General features: G+C 38.9%; 1 protein-coding gene across 1 annotated transcript; it reads right to left on the reverse strand.

The window, feature by feature from the left end:
• Positions 1-1,135: 1,135 nt before the first annotated feature.
• LOC149167254 (G-type lectin S-receptor-like serine/threonine-protein kinase SD2-5) lies at positions 1,136-4,374 on the reverse strand. The gene is made up of 2 exons (XM_089431487.1): positions 1,565-4,374; positions 1,136-1,468 (listed from the first exon to the last, which is right to left on the reverse strand). The coding sequence occupies exon 1, from the start codon at positions 4,271-4,273 to the stop codon at positions 1,613-1,615; it is 2,661 nt and encodes an 886-aa protein (XP_089287613.1). The 5' UTR covers positions 4,274-4,374; the 3' UTR covers positions 1,136-1,468; positions 1,565-1,612.
• Between the last annotated feature and the right edge of the window lie 15,925 nt (positions 4,375-20,299).

Raw genomic sequence — 20,299 nt, forward strand, 5'->3', positions numbered from 1 at the left:
TATGTCACATTCAATTTCCAACATCAGATTTGTCAAGTGGCAGGGGCACTGCGTTGTGAGGCCTTCAGACTCTACAACGAGATAGAAAGGTGGAAAGAAAAACCCAAAATTAATGCAGCGCAGTGAAAACGATCTATCATTTTAATGACTGCAGTATAAAGAACCTTCACACCCTGGTGATAAAGAGTCATCGATCGGAGTGTGAAATGCAAATAACTATAAACGAAGAGCAGCAGTGAAAACCGCTCCTGCAAAATATGCCTTTGCATGTACTCATTATGAAATGCACGCAAAATATGTGTGAAGAAAATGGGCTATCTTTCATTATAAAAGAATACATATACATATGATTTTCTCCACTTGCATCCTGTTGTTTCAAAACAGTTAACTTCTAAATTGCCTTCTGACTGTCTCTGTTCAGACAACTTCTAAATTGCCCTTTGCACATAAAGATGACTTCCTCTATGTAGTTGTCAAGAAAGAAGCAAATTACAAAATGTATGTCTGATCAAATACTAGTGATAGCACTGTATATCACATGAGGCCCCGTATCTAAGACGACCCATCATATCATGATATATACAGACCACTGAAGGCAGCTATTTTCAAAAGCCTGGAAGCTAATCATCTCTGGATGTGCATTGAATCCTTCTTTACAGAAAATATCTGTCCCTCTATTTTGCTATCTGGAGATATGGGAAATAAAAAACTTTTTAAAATTCATTCATCAACACCTTGATCCTCTATTTTGCTCCCTGAAGATATGGGAAATAAAAAAATTCATCCACTATTTTGCTCTCTGAAGATATGGGAAATAAAAAAATTCATTTATCAACACCCTGACCCTGTTCTTCCAATTAGAAAATTCAAGAGTCTCCCATTTATATCTCTCATTTCCCATATCCTCAATTCCAAACCATTTGGAACAATATAAGACACTCCTTAATGCAAGAAATTATGCCTTGGTATTAGTTACTTTGCCGCTAAACGAGAGGAAATGGTAAAAACCCCAGCTCAAATGAATGGGTATTAGGAAAGGCAGAAAGGAGAAATACAAAAATTAAGACACACAAACTATAGGAGCTATTGTTCTTCTTTATTGATCACACAAATTTGATTATTACAAAAAATCCATAGATTTACTCATCCAAAATAAATCAACACCCTTTAAATTAGACTTTTCCCAAAATATAACTCATTTCAGATTAAACTTTTACCAGAACATAACTTAACTCACTTGAAATCACTAGACTTGTGTCAATTAACTAAATCTCTTAAATTTAACCCAGTCTAAATCTCTTAAATTTAAGAAACTCTAACATGCGAGACTAATTACAATTTCTAACAGCTGCCCCATGACTCTAATGATGTGGCCGCACGGAAAAAACCACCTAGAAAGCAAGCCCACAGATTCCTTCGGCCCCGAGTTATTTGTGATTTCCTCCCCTGATTAAATGATACCTTGTCCCTGACAAAAACATGATTTAATCGTTGGTCATGGTGATTAATATTAATATCATTTATAAATCGAAGAAAAAATATTACGTAAAAGGAAATGCATTACATGTGTTTGTCAGGGTTACCCGACGCCAACCCAATATTATGCTTTTCGCTATCTCGCCGACAAAAATTCCATGGATGAACAGACATTAGCCGAACTGCTGCGAGGGGACAGAAATCTCAAATTAGGGTTCATTCGCTTTGCTATGGCAAACTGAAAATTCTCGTGAAGAGGCAGATCCGGAACCTCCTTTAGTCCTTCCAGCATCTGCACGACCTCCCCCATCGAAGGTCTAAAATTGGCATCCTCCTGTATGCACTGAAAACCGATTTTCAATACTCTGATCGCTTGGTTTCTGTCAAAACCGCAATCACCCGCAAGTCTCGAGTCGATCACCTCCGTCTCTCTGCCGACGACAGCCATTGAGAGCGCCCAAGCAGGCAAGTGACACTTATCGGACTCAGCCCATTTACTATAGTTCTTTCGCCCTCCAATAATCTCGAGAACCACGATTCCAAAGCTGTACACATCGCTCTTCTCAGTGATGGCGCATTCCAGAAGCCACTCCGGGGCAAGGTAACCGGGAGTGCCTCTCATGGTGGTCACCACGCCGCTATCTTTTCGGCTCATGAGCGTAGCCAACCCGAAGTCAGAAACCTTGGCCACGAAATTCTCGTCGAGGAGAATGTTTTGAGGCTTTACATCCAAATGAATGATCTTATACCGGCATTCCTGATGTAAGTAAGCCAGGCCACGGGCGGTGCCCAATACGATATTGAATCTAATGGGCCAAGTCAGGAACCCTATCTTACTCGCGTCGAAAAGCCATCGGTCCAAGGAGCTATTGGGCATGTGTTCGTAGATGAGGATCTTGTGAGATCCCTGCGAGCAGAAACCCAACAGTTGCACCAGATTCCAGTGATGGATTATGCCCAATATCGCAACCTCTGAGTAAAATTCCTTCGCGCCTTGCCTTGCGATCTCCAGTCTCTTCACAGCTACCATCGTCCCATTTTCAAGCACGCCTTCGTACACTGTCCCGAACCCGCCGGATCCCAGCACCTTCCCAAAATTGTTGGTCAGCTTCCGAATTTCCTTGAACGAGAATTTCCTCGCCATCACATTCGGAATACTGTACGCAGTCTCACTTGAATGGTCTCTCCCGGAATTGCCTGATTCTGGTCGTGACCTTCTGCAAGCCCTGAAAGGATGAAAGAAAATCAAAACCAGTGCAGCTGCTAGCAAACCGACTCCGACCCCGACCCCGATAACCGTTTTGTAGGATTTCTTGCCATGCTTCGAGGCCTTTGGATTCCTGATTAAATCCATGCTTTGCACTTTGATGAAAGCAAAATTCTTCCCGTTCGAGGTCTCTGCAAGTGTCCCGAGCTGAGACGCAACGACAAAGCAAGATTTGGATTCGTCCAGATAAAAGGAAGCTCTGCACGAGCAATTTTTTAAGCAGTAGTCTGAACATTTTTGCATAGTAGACATATTAAGAGGAACGGTATACCGGTTACGATAGTATTCTATTCCCGAAAGAGAAAACATCTGCCAGCTTCCATCAACGTTGGCGCAGCTGGGTTTCTCAGATAATTCACAGCTGGATCCATTGAATCTGTATTCACTTCCTATGTGATGTGTACCGTTGTTGGGGCATTTACATTGTTGATTCTCTTGAGAACAAACCCCATAATTGCCACAAGAGTTGGGCAATTGGCATTTGCTCATAGCTTCGGACAACAGTTGGAAGGGCCCTGCAATTCCGGCTGCATATCCTCTCAGATTTCCATCATGGTCCAGTCTTATGTAGACGGCGTCTGACGATAAATTTGGCCGGGCACCGCGAGAGAGATAATAATCCGGCGTAAAAGATGAAATATTACACATATTCAATGCACTGCTAGTCGTAGAGAGTAGAAACTTCAAACCGAGACTTGAAGCCGGCCATGAAATAGTCACGTTGAAGGAAACACCTGAGCAATTTTGGTCCAGAGTAAGGGCGCTCTCATTGTAGACATTCCACGTCCAGTAGAGCTCGGAGAACGCAGGATCGGATCCGTTGACATAGAGTCCCAGACCCCCGGGCCTCACTTGCAGGCTATATGTGCCATGCGACAGATTATAACGGGACTTTCGGCTAACGAGCGCTTGCCCTACACGGAGGTATTGGCCAAGCAAAAGCGTATCGGTGGGATTATCGCTGCTTTGCCAGAGAGTTGCGTTTGCCTTGCCAAGAATTCGAAGCACACCGCCACCGGACAGTCTCATTCCCGTGACCTTCTTCCCGCCTGTGTTCGTCGACCATATGATTCTCCTACCAGAAGACAATAACCCGCCATTAATGGAGTCGGAAAGCACCAGATTCCCATCAGACTGCAGCTCCAGGATCCCGTTCTGTGACACGGGGTTATCTCCATTGGCAGCCCACACAACCCCACCATTTTGCTGCAAAGGCGATCCGGACAGCACGATGGACAGAACATATTCATCCTTTCCTGTTTGCACGAAACTCAAAAAGGACCAGGACGTGATTCCGGAAGAGAAGTTCTCATGAACAATATGCGTGATGAGAATTGCAGTGGCGTTGTCTTCGTTATTGAGAAACAAGGAAGCTACCGTGGTACTCACGTCGGAAACAGACCAAGTTGTGTTGATGGTGACGAATCCATCAAAGCTCTGGGCATTTACCAAACAGTGGATCAGGGTAAACATGAACCAGACAGTACAGATTAGCCTGCGACAGAACCTGACTCGGGATCCTTCCATCATCTTATATATGACAACTCAACAAACTCAACAGAGCGAAAAGCAGCAATAGGGCCGATAATCTGCTCCTCCATAACCCAGAGAAAAAGGAGAGGATTGCTGTAATAATAGCCAAGGTCTAATTGATTGCTTAAGAATAAATTCTCCTATTAACCAACTTTAAACAACATTATCTGAATAAATTCATAATAGTCAGTTTGCGTAATCACATTCTGGTAGGCGACCGTTAAAGTCAAAAGCACGAGTCATGATTTTTTGGCAGCGCATGAGTTGAGATGTGTGATCGGATCCTTCAGACTTTAACATGACTTCAGTGCAGATGGGCGTCAATGGATAAAAACCGACCTGAACAATTCAAATGCATCAAATGCGACAAACGGCGTTGAAAAGACCTGGAAATTGTTTCTGGTGTCGAACCGTGCCTACCAAGGTTGGAATTTCAAACCCTACCTATCCTTCAAAATTGATATAACCGTTTCACTATTATTCGTCAAAACTGATGTAACCATTTAACTATTTTTTTAATAATATTTCGCTAACAACAATCAATTTACCCATCAAATTCCATCTAACTGTTTTTTTAATATTCCATCCAACTGTTTTTTTTAATACCCATCAAATTCCATCTAACTGTTCTTTTTAATATTCCATCTAACTGTTTTTTTTAATAATATTTGACTAACAATAATCTGTTTTTTTTTAATAATATTTGACTAACAATAATCAATCCCCTCAAATTCCATCCCTTATCAAATATTAAGCACTGAATATTAAGCAACCTATTCATAATTTAACTGCACTAAATACGAAGACGTAATATCCCGAGGGCTCGAAAACGATAGTTACAAGTATTACATTATGTACTAAGTTATATATTAACAGTCAATTATTGACTTAGTGTTTGGTTACAAGTATTACATTATGTACTAAGTTATATATTAATTGACTTAAGCACCCTATTCATAATTTAAATGCACTAAATACAAAGAGGGAATATACCGAGGGCTAGAAAACGATAGTTACAAGCATTACATTATGTACTGTTATATATTAACAGTCAATTATTGACTTAATGTTTGGTTACAAGTATTACATTATGTACTAAGTTATATATTAACAGTCAATTTTATTGAATTAATGTTTTGGAGATATGTGATAAGATAGTTTCGACTTTAACATGAGATTAGTCAAGATGGGTATGAATGGATAAAAATAGAGATGTATCATTTAAATGTAACAAGGTTGTATGGTTAGTTTTTTAGTTTAGTTTAATTATTGAAGATTGAAAGGTATGAAAGAATTTCTAGATTTGAATAAAGAATTTAGTTTAAATATATTTCAATTAAAGTAAAAAACAATAAAGACATAATGGGACAAGAGGTTAACTATTGAAAATTGATGCATTCATCCAAAGAATTTGTCATGTAGTTAGTTGTTACCATTGAATTTATTGAGTATGAGTGGAATGAGTAGATTGATTATTGTGGTATAAAATTGGCCCATCTTGCTAGAGAATCTGTAGCATAGATGTAGATAAAACAGTATTTGTGGTGTGGTGAGGGGATTAATTCTCGCGTGAGGTTATTTGCTGTATTTTGCATTAAATTCTTTTATTGGCCAATGGCTTTTGTTTTAGTTTAATTGTTTTATAAAATTATTCATTACTTATGTAGCACAAGTTTTCTATGACCCATAGTTATATATACTAATATTGACACTATATATCTATCTATATATATATATATATATATATATATATATATATATATATATATATATGACCTTATTAATATACTAAAATTAGGGTACTATTTTTTTTGTTCCCCTTGTAAAAATCGTAATTTTATTCATAAGACAAAATTGCATGTTGTAAATGATAAAAAGTATATGCATACCGCATGTTCTCGTTTTCACAGAAAACATTAAAAAAAAAATGAAAACCTATTCTTTTCTCCCTTTCTTTTTTTCCACTTTTCGCCAACCTTCAATGTTGGGAGTGGTAGTTACAATGGATAGTTGTTTTGTATTTATGGGAAGGTCTTTGTCAGAATCAGATCCTTCTGATCCATGAGTTCGCTTGTTTCCAGATATTTCCATTCTTGTTAGTCGGGATTCTTGTTGTTGCAAAGGGTTACTGGGGTCTTCCTCCTCCTTGATTGTGTTGTTCTTGACCTTTTGGACATCCATTTCTGCTTTATATTCTATTTCTGATTTTTCTGCTTCTTCATCCAATGGGTTGTGTATTGCCATCCTTTTGGCTTTTTTTGTTACTTCTTGTTCCATTTGGGGATTTTTTTTGCTTGTGGACAAGCACTATGGAGGTGGCCTGTTTGTAGACATCCACGACATCGAAAAGATTTATTTTTGTAATCTAAATGTTGTGTCCACTGTGTATTATTGAAATTTAATGTAATGTTGTCTGGTAGTGCCTGGCTAAGGTCTACTTCAATGCAAAGCCTCGAAATAGTGAATATTCCCCTTGTAAGTCTGTCCCCGTCAATCTTAAGGAACTTTCCTAGGGAGTTCCCTATTGCTATTAAAACATTATGATTCTAGAAATGTAATGGAAGGTTGTGCAACCTGGCCCAAATTGGCATCTTTGTTACTACCATTGTGTTGGCATCGAATTCTAGAAACCAAGGGGTCATGAAGAGTCCGACATTGCGCCAGAACCATTGACCCTTATTGAGGATATGTTCCCTTTCCTATACTATTCTGAATCTGACTGTAAAAAACCCCTTGGGGCATAAGTATATTTCACAATTTGGTGACCATGCAACATATATCCATTGGTGCAAAACATCATCTTTTGGCCAAAAACCATTAAATGTGCATATAACTGCTTTGGAATAGAGATCTGAGTACAAATCATTTACCTCTGGCATTGCAATGGTGAGAGCAGTATTCTCAGATTTTTGTTCTATAATGTAGGGCCCTAGTAGCTCAGGCAGTGTTGCTGGTTCGGTTTGTGCTTTGTCCTTACCTTTAACTACATCCTTGAAAGAGCCTGTGTTTTTTGAGCTGGTTCCAGAACATCCACCCCACAAACACAAGTTGATCATGATGGTCGATTCTATGGCAATGCCATAATATTGAAGTGTGTAGTTATCCTGTAAAATGACACATGAGTAGATTAGGTTTTGCCTGCATGCTGGTATACCGAGGTGGTTCTGCATTTTATATCTTAAATCCTAGATCCTCCACCACTTCTAGATCCTCCAACAAATATGCTTGCCTTCCAGCGTTTTAATGAAAATTTGTATCAGATCCGCCTCAATAGTGTGTGGGTTTGTCTTAGGAAGGGCTCGGTCTGTTTCCCATGCATCCGGATTTGGCATATCTAAGCATATCAATGCTCTATCTAGTTCTTTCTTCTCTAGATCTTAGCTATCTAATGGATTTGTGCAGTTTAGTGCACTGTTTGGTTCTTTCTTTAGCATATCTGGACTAGTATGCCTAGCATTTCCTTTTGTCAGATACTTGTCTGCTGGATCCAAGAGACCTTTCGGGTGTGGCACTTCCTATCTTAGTGTTGTGTCCATGCAAATCTTACCATCATAGGGATCCTGTTCTCAGTTGGGTCATAGATCTTAGTGAAGAGCACCTAGACAGAAGCCCCATACCATCTCCTGTGTTGCCATGACCATCGAGGACGATTCCCTTTTACCCATTATCTTAGAGTCTGCTAGTCGATAGGCAACAGAGGAAAAAGGTTTGTAAAAAGCCGGATCTGGCCATCGCATGAGCCGATATGCAATATGTCTGCTCATAGCGAAGATTCCTAGTCTTGATCTACAAGGAATGCCTTGTTTTACGTATGGAGAGGTCGTCGATGGTCGTTGTGGTGGTCGATCTGCCTTTGGGGGTTCAAAACTAGGTGCATAATTCCACCAAATGATTGGCTACTTTGTTGCCTCATCCTTCATATCTTTTGGTGTTCCGCGTACTCCATTGATGCCCAGATTGGTGGGATAGAAAGCGGCATCAGCATGATCAATGGTTTCAGATATCCTTGCAGTTTTTTGTTCTCCAGGTTTGAGTATCCTTCTCGTCGTCTCTATTGAGAAAAACCAAGTGCAAACGACATCGCATATTGATATATATTTACAAAATAGTATAATTTATTTATTTTGAAAATTTTAAAAATGGTACCGTGTCCGTCACATCTTCTCAATGCCTCTCACCTTAAAGAAAACATAATCTAATCACGGGTCATGTTGATTGATATTTACTTAAATATCGAAGAAAAAGTATAAGATAAAAGGAAATGCATATTTTTGTCATGGTAAACCAACTCTACCTTTGGTTTGCGCTATCTTACAGACAGATATTGCATGGATAAACCTACATTATCTGAAATCCTGCCATGAGGCATAAGTCTCAAGTTACGGTTCATTCTCTTAGCTATGAGTGTTCCGATCTGAGACGAGATGACAACAATATTTGGATTTGTCCACATAAAAGGAAGCTATGCACGAACAATCTTTTAAGCAGTAGTCTGAACATTTTTCCATTGTAGACATATAAAGAGGAATGGTATCCCTAATACCAGTTACGACAGTATTCCATTCCTGCAAGAGAAAACATCTATCGGCTTCCGTCAACGTTGGCGCAGTTGGGTTTCTTAGATAATTCATGACTTGGTACCTTGAATTTTTTTCACTTAATAAGTTTTTTAAAACGCACCCTTAATTAAAATTTTGAACTATGAAGAGAGGGTAGTCCACCCTAAAAATTTTGACCTATGAAGTGAGGGTAATCCACTATGTACGTTAGGGTAGAATAGAGGTGGTGGGGTATTCTTGTAAATCATCCTTTGATGTGAAGGTCATTTGTTTGAAATTCTGGGAAAAAATCTAGCCATGTAAAGAGCTGACCTAGGCCAAATGCAATCCTAATTGATTTTGACAACTTAGATGTTGGAATGTGACAACAAAGTAATGTAAATAATGTAATTATGCGTATATTTGGTTTATTACCAGTCAGTCAGTGGTATAACGAGAAGGAATTATGTAACCAAGTAAGCCCATATAAATTGGGATTTCACTTGAGACTTGTAACCATGGAGAACTATCTTTGATTAATAAATTCCCAGTCCCTTGCCCCGTGGATGTCTCCTTGATACACTGTCAAGGTTTTGCCAAGTAAATTTTGTGTGTTCTTGATTTCCATTAATTTTTTCCTCTATATATTTCTTGTTGTGTGTTTGTTTAATGTCTCTTTAGACCAACAAATGGTATCAGAGCAAGATGGTTAAGAGAGCAGTTGGGTCCTTGCTTGCACTGTTGAGGTCTGCAATCAGTATGAGAGCCGCCATTTGAAAGTCATGAAGTCTGTATAATTTTTTTTTTTAAACAGAGGCGAAATCTTTCTGAAGATAAAAAAAAAACAGAGCCGCCGAAAAGTCTTCTCTCGCCAAAGAAAATGGGTTGTTGAGGTCATTGAGAAAAGAGGAGAAACACCCCTGTAGAACTGTTGTCGGAGAGAAAGAACCTCGCAGCTCCGCTACTACCACCTGCTAAGAAAGCAAGAACTAGTCACTGGATTGCTGACCCAGCCTCTGGAAGTTCGTGGAGTCGACCAATTGATAGTCAAGCGCTACAGAACAAGTCGCCAACATAGTTTGCTTCAAGCCTGTTGTTTCTAAATTTGTTGGAGGAGGATTTAAGGATTTTTTGTTGTGATGCCTAAGCTCTTATTCCTAAGCATCAATGCTCAAAATTAGATCCAAAATCGAAATGTTATGTCTTTGTTGGGTATGATAATGTAGTGAAAGAATAAAGGTTGTGGGATCCTTCTTCGGGGAAGATAGTATTTAGTAGAGATGTAACATTTGATGAGTCTTCTCTTTTAAATCAGATGTTAAAAAAATTGAACAGGAACAGGTATCGCCTAATCAACAAAATCAGTTGGTGACTAAACGTTTTTTAGAAATTCGAAAGGAAAGACTTCTGAAGAAGAAGGTAAAGAAGATGCAAAAAAAACTGTTGAAATTTCAGAACTAATTCTGATCAGGTGCTCATGTCCTAAGTGTCGTAAAATGCTCAAAACTCAAAGTGCTCAGAATTGGTTCAAACTTGAACGACTCGAAATTTCTCGTCTTCTTGATTCCGGCGCCACAAACGGTTTGAAAAACGGTCGTCGTATGAGGAAGTTATGGCAAAAAGAAGAATTTGTCAATAACATTGGAAATTTTAATTTTTGAAAAAAAAAATTAAAAAAGGAATATTCTGCAGAATATTCCTTTGAATATTTTGCAGAATATTCCTTGGAATATTCCAGGGAATATTCCCTTTTCGGCAACCAATCACAGGCTGCCATGTGGCAGGCCCGGAGGCGCAACGTGGCCCCAAATGACGTCAGCAAGCTTCATGGGCGCATAAACAAAATTTTGGGAGTCCCGTGGTTTGAACACATGACCTTCCTTACAACACACCCACGCCTTACCGTTAGGCCACCACATCAGTTCTTGTTAGATGGGCACAAAAAATATTATTTAACGTTTAAATTTGTGTGAGGGGGGGCTTGAAGGGGGCCAGCCCCCATGCCATACGACCAGCGCCCAAAACCAGGGGCCTAAACCCTCACCGCCCGACGTGAAATCCAAAGATAACCGCCAACCGGATTTTGTGGTCACATGGGCCTTTTAATGTAACTGTAGTTAGGATTTGGCGGAAATTTTGGCGGACATGGCGAATTTGGCGGACCTGCCATAATTGGCAGAGCTAAGTGGACATTAACTAAAGTTAGCTGGAGTTCTTTTAGGCTAAACTGCAGGGGATCATTAAATGGCCATAACTTTGGCTAGGAAAGGCGGTTGTGGACGAATTTTTTTTTTTATTTTGGATATTTTCGACCTTCTGAAGCCATTGGTGCAGGTCTTACAGCCATCTGAGGTCATTTGCAGAGGTTTTGGAGCCGTGAAAGTTCTAGGAGCCACTAGGGCCCAGTTTTGTGAAGACTGTATAGGGTTGCAGGTATCCATTGGAGGTGATCCAATAGTCAATCGTGAAGGATTCAAGTGTTCTAAATCCATTTTTACCATCTATTTCTCCTGTAGATGCTTCTATCCAGCTGTATTTTCAATTTTAGCATTTAATGAAAATAAGAACAAGCCCAGTTGGGAGCTTTGGACCCAGCAGACGTAGCCCAGGAGGGGTGAACTGCTTTATCAACTTCTTTTGCATCTGTGGTTGAGTTATTTTGCAGAACAAATTCGTTTTAGTGTGTTAAACAGTAAAAGGAAATAAATCTGCTATGTTTAAATGGGTCATGAACAGCTGAAAATTTCATTTGTTTTTCTTTCTTCAAGACATGGAAATCTTTTAAACATGTATATTTCTGAATTGAATACCTTGCAAACAAAATTCAAGTAGTTTCAAATTCAGATCAAGTTGGTATCAGAGCTCAGGGTTATGTGCAAATATCTTCTAACTGTCTTGCAAGTATTGATGCTTACCAGGTTGAAACTTAAAAGAGGGGAAGGACAGTTGACTAGAGAACGAGAGAATCCTTAGCCAAGGAAGGCGAGAGAGCCATCACCTCCACCTTCAATTTCACCCTCAAGAGTCTCAGCAGAAGCTTCCAGGATGTCTGAACATGAAGGAGAAATTCCTACAGATACAGATCCAAGAGAAGAAGAAAGAGTCTTCAGAAAGACTTTCTTGGACCTCACTGAAATGGTGAGGATATTGTACCAAGAAATAAATGAGAAATTGGCTAGAGAAGGGTCCAAACATCCACATGAAGGAGAGGGCTCTTCAGGAGGTAAGAAGGATGATGATCATTTCAAGAAAGGACATGGAGGAAATGGTGATCCACCACCCCCATCTTCACCTTCTTCCTCTTCATCCTCATCTTCTTCTGTTCATAAGCATAGATCCTCTGGAAAAAGTCATTTTTTGAAGCTTGATGTAAAATTCAAATTACCTATGTTTAATGGTGAAGTGAATGCAGAAAGGCTTGACAACTGGATTAGGCAGTTGGAAGTTTACTTGAGGATCCAAAATATGCATGATGATGCCACAAAGATTCAGTTGGCTTCTTTGAGAATGGATGGAGCAGCATTGGTCTGGTGGGAGGCCAAGACTAAAGAGGAGATCAAGAAATTTGGTAAGGTTACCTTAACATGGCCTGCATTTCTGTTAGCCATTAAAAAACAATTTTATCCTCTTGCTCACATGCAGAAAGCCATTATGAATTGGCAAAATTTCAGACAACTTAAGGGTCAGAGTGTCCAAGACTACACCTAAGAATTCAGGAGAGGAGCTCTCTTGTTCGGGGTAGATTTACAGACCCAAGAAACCTTACTGAAATACATTGGTGGCTTGCATAGCTACCTTAGGCACACCATCTTGATGTTTAACCCTACTAGCCTGGACGAGGTTTGTTTCCAAGCTACCCATTTAGAGGCCAGGGGAAAAAACACATTTGAAGAGGGTAGAAACAAGCCCCCCAAGGGGAAACAAAAAGAGAAAACCTCCAAGGGAAAGGGAAAAAAGAATGCATCTGCCAAACAGGAGAGTGAGAAAGTGATCTGTAAACACTATTCTAAACCAGGCCATGAGGAGAAAAACTGTTGGAAATTACATCCTGAAAAAAGACCTCAATCTAACAAATCCAAAGGGAAACAGAAAACTGCTGCTGCTACATCTACACCACAAGATTTAGGGGAAGATTCAGGTGATGAAACCAAAATTGCAGCAATGGGTTTGAGAAACTTGAAGGGAAAAGAAATTGAAACTCAAGCCAGCACTAGTACCTCAAACTGCCATGTACAAGCTCCTAATGAGGAAGAAAGAAGTGAACTGTTTCATGTGAGGGTGATTTCAAAACATACTAAAATTGACACACTTTTTGATAGTGGGTCACAAGCAAACCTTATATCAGAGGACTTGGTCAAGCAGCTTAAACTTGAGACCTTTCCACATCAGAAGCCATATCCACTTAGATGGATTTGCAACGATGCAAATTTACAAGTTTCAAGAAAGTGCACATTGTGCTTTGCAATTACTGCACATTTTATTGACACAGTTGAACTTGATGTGGTACCTTTTGATATAGCAGGAATTGTTTTGGGAAGTCCTTACTTGTTTGACAGGAAAGCTATCTTTCATCGCCATGAAAACAAATATCATCTTTTCAAAGATGGCAAGGAGTTCATTGTTAGAGCTCATCGCAAGAAGACAAATATAGCGATGGTGAGTGCAGGACAGGTAAAAAGGCTGGTCAATTCAAGTAAGAATTTTGTTCTTCTTATGATTAAGCCCAAGGTTGATGTGAATAATGAGTCATTTGACAATTGTGATCCAAAACTTAAATCAGATCTGTATCATGTAGTTGATGCATATCATGAGATGTTTCAGGAGCCAACAGGGTTGCCTCCTAAGAGGGAGATTCAGCATGAAATCCATTTGCATCCAGATTGTCCTCTTCCAAACATAGGCATGTACCGCATGTCTATTATGGAGAATGCTGAAATAAAGAAGAAAATCAAGGACTTGTTGGACAAGGGTTTCATAAGACCAAGTACTTCGCCATGTGGGTCACCGATTGTATTGATTCCAAAGAAAGATGGCACTTGGCATATGTGTGTTGATTTCAGGGCCTTGAACAAGATAACGGTAAAGAATCATTACCCACTCCCAAGGATAGATGATTTGCTAGATCAGCTGAAAGATGCTCGATATTTCACTAATCTAGACTTGCACAGTGGATATCATCAAGTAAGAATTGAAGAAAGTGACATTTGGAAGACAACCTTTAAAACCAAACAAGGACTCTTTGAGTGGCTTGTGATGCCGTTTGGTTTGTGAAATGCACCTGCACCTTTCATGCGGGTAATGGATGATGTCTTGCGTCTTTTTCTTGATGATTTCGTTATTGTCTACTTAGATGACATCTTAATTTTCAGCAAGTCTAGAGAAGATCATGTCATGCATGTTAAGAAAGTACTTGATATTTTGAAGAAGAATAAGTTATTTCTTAAAATGTCAAAGTGTGAATTTGGAAAGACTTCTTTGGTTTATTTGGGACACATAGTAGGAGGAGGTGCTTTGAGAATTGATCCTGCTAAGATTGAGGCTATTGTGAAGTGGCCTACTCCCAAATCCATAACAGAGGTAAGAAGTTTTTTGGGTGCGGCTCAATATTAGAGGAAGTTTATCTCTAACTTCTCTTCTATAGCAGCTCCTATGCATGCAGTGACAAGTGTGAAGCATGCTTTCCAATGGGGAGGCAAGCAGCAAAAAGCTTTCGAATCTTTGAAAGAAAAGATTAGTTCAGCTCCAGTCCTTGCATTACCGGATTTGAGATAGCCATTTGAGATACAAACTGATGCTAGTGATTATGCTATGGGTGCAGTTCTTCTACAGCATGGTAAGCCTATTTCTTTTCATTCTGAAACTTTTAATGGTGCTGTTGTAAATTATCCTACATATGATAAGGAGTTGTATGCGTTGGTACAAAGCGTCAAAAAGTGGAAACGCTATTTGATGGGCAAAAAAACTGTTATACATACCGACCATCAGCCCTTACAGTACTTGCAATCACAAAGCAAGTTACAACAGTCAAGACACTTCAGATGGATGGGCTTCTTGCAACAGTTCCATTTGGCAATAAGGTACAAGAAAGGTACTTTGAATAAGGTTACTGATATGCTTTCAAGGCCTATTATTGGTGCTGTTACTTTACTTAAGAATGATTCCATTGTACATGACAGTTACATAGAACAATATGCATCTGATGATGACTTTAAAGATGTGTATGCTAACTTGAGTAAAGGGAATCATGTAGAGGAAAATGACTATCACATGCATAACAATTTGCTGTTTCATTTGGGCAAGTTGTGTATACCACAGGGGGAGAGAATAAATGTCATAAGAGAAGCTCATTCTTCTCTTATTGCTGGCCATTTTGGTGTGAGCACAACAGTTGCACATCTACAGAGGTATTGCTATTGGCCTCGCATGGTAGATTCTGTTTCAAGGTTCATAAGAGGTTGTTAATTATGTGCTACAAGCAAGCCTAGCAATAGGAAGCTTGGTTTGTATACTCCTTTGCCGGTACGTTCTAGACCATGGGAGAGAATCTCTATGGATTTTGTAGGAGGTTTGCCAAAATCTCGAAAGCAGCATGATTATTTATATGTAGTAGTTGATCGTTTCAGCAAAATGTGTATACTTATGCCTTGTAAGAAAACTATAACTGCTGAACAAACTACTGAATTATTTTTTCATCATGTATGGATTCACTTTGGTTTGCCTACTTCCATTATTAGTGACAGGGATTCGAGATTTGTGGGTAATTTTTGGTCCAACCTATGGGAAATGATGGACACAAAGTTGAAGAAAAGTACTGTTTTCCATCCACAAAAAGATGGACAAACAGAAGTTGTGAACAGAACCATTGTGCACCTCTTGAGAGGTTATTGCAGCAAGCATCCCAAGCTTAGGGATGAACATTTGCACTACATACAACATGCTTACAATCGTGCCAATCACTCTTCCATAAACACCTCACCGTTTGAAGCTTGTTTTGGTTACTTGCCAAAATCACCTCTTGATTTCATTCTTGAGAAAGATGTTGCCATTGAGGGACATAGTGATATTGACAAAGCTCGTTCATTCATTGAAAGAATTCAGCAAATACATCAACAAATTCAAGAACAGTTTGAGAAGAGTCAAGGTAAGTACAAGGAAAGACACGACAAGCATAGAGTCGATCACAAGTTTCAAGAAGGGGATGAGGTATGGTTGTACATTAGTAAAGAAATGATGCAAGGATAAGGTAAAAAGCTAAAGCCTGTTCCTTACGGTCCATTCAAAATCCCCAAGAAGGTTGGAAATAATGCTTTTCAATTAGATTTGTCGTCCTACATGCAAATGTATTCTGTTGTCAATGTGGAGAACTTACGTTTGTATGAACCTCCTTTGATTGTTGATCATGAAAATGCTGTTCAGCTGCCATCTATAGAAGATTTCTCGCCAGAATTCTTAGATGAGCTGAAAGAAGATACAATCCTTGACAGAAGGACACGCACTTCAAGGAGGGGCAGTGTAGATTATGTTCGGGTTGGTTTCAAAGGCAGCAAACCGAACAAGGCAATGTGGATGGAGGTGGACAGAGCGAGGGAGTTGTACCCTCACCTCTTTAACTGGTAGTTGAAGGCTTTTGGAGTCCAAAAGTTTCTCAATTGGGAGGCGTGATCAGGTGCTCATGTCATAAGTGTCGTAAAATGCTCAAAATTAAAAGTGCTTAGAACTAGTTCAAAGTTCAACGACTAGAAAGTGCTCGTCTTCCCGATTCTAGTGCCGCAAACGGTTCGAAAAACGATCGCCGTATGAGGAAGTTATGACAAAAAGAAGAATTTGTCAATAACATTGGAAATTTTAATTTTTGAAAAAAATAATTTAAAAAGGAATATTCTGCAGAATATTCCTTGGAATATTCCATTTTCGGCAACCAATCACAGGGTGCCACGTGGCAGGCCCGGAGGCCGCCATGTGGCCCAAGATGACATCAGCAAGCTTCATGGGTGCATAAACAAAATTTTGGGAGTCCCGTGGTTTGAACACATGACCTTCCTTACAACACACCCACGCCTTACCGTTAGGCCACTACATCAATTCTTGTTAGATGGGCGCAAAAAATATTATTTAACGTTTAAATTTGTGTGAGGCGGGGCCCGAAGGGGGCCAGCCCCTAAGGGCCAGCCTCCATGCCATATGACCAGCGCCCAAAACCAGGGGCCTAAACCCTCACCGCCCGACGCGAAATCCAAAGATAACGGCCAACCAGATTTTGTGGTCACATGCGCCTTTTAATGTAACTGCAGTTAGGATTTGGCGGAAATTTTGGCGGACATGGCGAATTTGGCGGACCCACCATAATTGGCGGAGCTAACTGGACATTAACTAAATTTAGCTGGAGTTCTTTTAGGCTAAACTGGAGGGGATCATTAAATGGCCATAACTTTGGCTAGGAAAGGCGGTTTTGGACAAATTTTTTTTTTATTATGGATATTTTCGACCTTCTGAAGCCATTGGTGCAGGTATTACATCCATATGAGGTCATTTGTAGAGGTTTTGGAGCCGTGAAATTTCTAGGAGCCACTAGGGCCCAGTTTTGTGAAGACTGTATAGGGTTGCAGGTATCCATTGGAGGTGATCCAATAGTCAATCCTAAAGGATTCAAGTGTTCTAAATCCATTTTAACCATCTATTTCTCCTGTAGATGCTTCTATTCAGCTGTATTTTTAATTTTAGCATTTAATGAAAACAAGGACAAGCCCAGTTGGGAGTTTTGGACCCAGCAGACATAGCCCAGGAGGGGTGAACTGCTTTATCAACTTCTTTTGCATATGTGGTTGAGTTATTTTGCAGAACAAATTCGTTTTAGTGTATTAAACAGTAAAAGGAAATAAATCTGCTATGCTTAAATGGGTCATGAACAACTGAAAATTTCATTTGCTTTTCTTTCTGCAAGACATGGAAATCTTTTAAACATGTATATTTGTGAATTGAATACCTTGCAAACAAAATTCAAGTAGTTTCAAATTCAGATCAAATTCAGAAATGAGTCACTCTAAGAAGGTCTACAAGGGAAAGAAGAACACCCAAATTGTATGAAGGTTAGTTTTCATCTTTTGCATTGATTATTGAATATGGGGAACATTCTTGTTATCAAGAAGCAGTGGATGATGCAGATAGCGAAAAGTGGAAAAAGGCTATGGACGAAGAAATGGATTCCTTAGCAAAGAACAAAACCCAGGATCTTGTAGAACTTCCTGAAGGGAGAAGTGTTGACAGATGCAAATGGATCTTCAAATTGAAGTTAAATGATGATGGCAGTATCGAGAGGTATAAGGCAAGGTTGGTAGCAAAAAGGTATTCTCAAGCTGAAGGTATCGACTTTCATGAGATTTTTTCACCAGGCATAAAAATTGTTTCTATTCGTACTATGTTAGCACTAACTGCATTAGTTTATCTTGAGTTAGAACAATTAGATCTTAAAACAACCTTTCTACATGGTGATTTGAATGAAGAGATTTATATGGAACAACTAGAAGTTTTTATACATGGTCGTAAAAGAAGATTAGTTTGCAAGCTCAGGTTATCATTGTAAGGCTTGAGGCAGTCTCCCTAGCAGTGGTACAAGAATTTCGACTCCTTCATGGTGATTCAGAACTTTACTAAAAGTGAGTATGATCATTGTGTACACTTTAAAAGTTTCAATGGCATATTCATTATATTGATCTTGTATGTTGACGATATGATTATTACAAGCAAAAGCATCGAAGAGATCAACAAGTTAAAGGCTCAACTCTCTAGAATTTTTGATATGAAGAACCTTGGAGCTAAAAAACATATCTTGGGCATGGAGATACATAGAGACAGGAAAAATGGAAAGATTTTGTTATCACAGCAGAAGTATGTGGAAAGAGTACTTGAAAAGTTCAGTATGAACAATATGAAACCTGTTAATGTTTCATTAGCTTCCCATTTTAAACTCTCTTCAGCTTTGAGTGCTAGAACTGATGAATAAAAGAAGTATATGCCTCATGTACTATATGAAAATACAGTAGGCAACTTAATGTATGTGATGGTATTTACAAGGCCTTACATTTCACATGTAGTTGGAGTTGTCAGTAGGTTCATGGAAAATCTAGGAGAAGAACATTGGCGAGTAATGAAATGGGTGCTTCGGTATTTGAGAGGCACAAGTGACCATTTCATCATCTTTAATGGTAGTTAAGGACCAGTTTGCGGATATGTGGATGTTGTTTATGCAGGTGATTTGGACAAAAGGAGATCTACTATAGGTTATGTTTTTACTCTTGCAGGTGGAACAATTAGCTGGATGTCAAAGCTTCAAAACACAGTTGCTTTGTCCACTACCAAAGCAGATTATGTAGCTGCTTCAGATGCGAGTAAAGAAGCAATCTGGTTGAAAGGTCTACTTAATGAGATTCGAAGGATGCAAGAGAAAGTGAATGTATTATGTGACAGTCATAGTGTTATTCATTTGCCTACAAATCTAACTTATCACAGCAAGACAAAGCACATTGATGTAAGGTATCATTTTATGAGACATTTGATCGATGGAGGTAAAGTAGCTCTCAAGAAGGTCCATACATAAGAGAATCCTGTAGACATATTCACGCAGCCAGTTACAGTAGAGAAGCTTCTATGGTGTTTGGTTTCTCATGGCTTGCAGAAGAGATGATGAATGGGCATGGGCAAGAGATTAGGAAAATTGTTGTCAAGGTGGATATTGTCGAAACGTGACAACAAAGTAATGTAAATAATGTAATTACGGGTAAATTTGGTTTATTATCGGTGCGTCAGTTGCATAACGAGAAAGAGTTATGAAATGAAGTAAGCCCATATTAATTGAGATTGCCCGTGAGACTTGTAACCATGGAGAATAATCTTTGATTAATAAGTTTCCAATCCCTTGCCCGATGGAGATTTTCTTGATACATTATCAAGGTTTTACCACGTAACTTTTGTGTGTTCTTGCTGTGTATATGATTAGTGTCTATTCAATGTTTCCTCTATATATCTTTTGTTTTGTGTTCATTTAATGTCTCTTTAGACCAACATTAGATGCCCTTAGATCTTGATTTCTCAAGTCACAAATCAAACCTAACATTAAACTACAATAATTTAATGTCAATTTAAAATAAAATAAATATACAAAATTAAAAAATAATAAAGCAATTTTAGCTTTTACTTCGTTCTCCATATTCCATGATTTGCACATTCAAACTACACCAATTTAATATCAATTTAAAATAAAATAAATATATAAAAATAAAAAGTAATAAACGACCAAACTACACCAATTTAATATGAATTTAAAATAAAATAAATATATAAAAATAAAAAGTAATAAACGGTTTTATCTTTTACTTCATTCTCCACATTCCATGATCTGCACATTCAAAAGATTGCATTGATTGTTCGCATCAAATAAATTTGTGTGGTGTATAGAAACGATTGAATATGAAAAATCTCCATTCTCATG

The sequence above is a fragment of the Pinus tabuliformis genome, chromosome 5_1 (genome assembly GCF_031772625.1).
Source record: "Pinus tabuliformis cultivar Carrire ecotype Pingquan chromosome 5_1, CPIR1, whole genome shotgun sequence".
Lineage (NCBI taxonomy): Eukaryota > Viridiplantae > Streptophyta > Pinopsida > Pinales > Pinaceae > Pinus > Pinus tabuliformis.

Bases quoted from the DNA above. Each gene is read 5' to 3' on its own strand.
- LOC149167254 (XM_089431487.1), bottom strand. From the start codon at position 4,273: ATGATGGAAGGATCCCGAGTCAGGTTCTGTCGCAGGCTAATCTGTACT.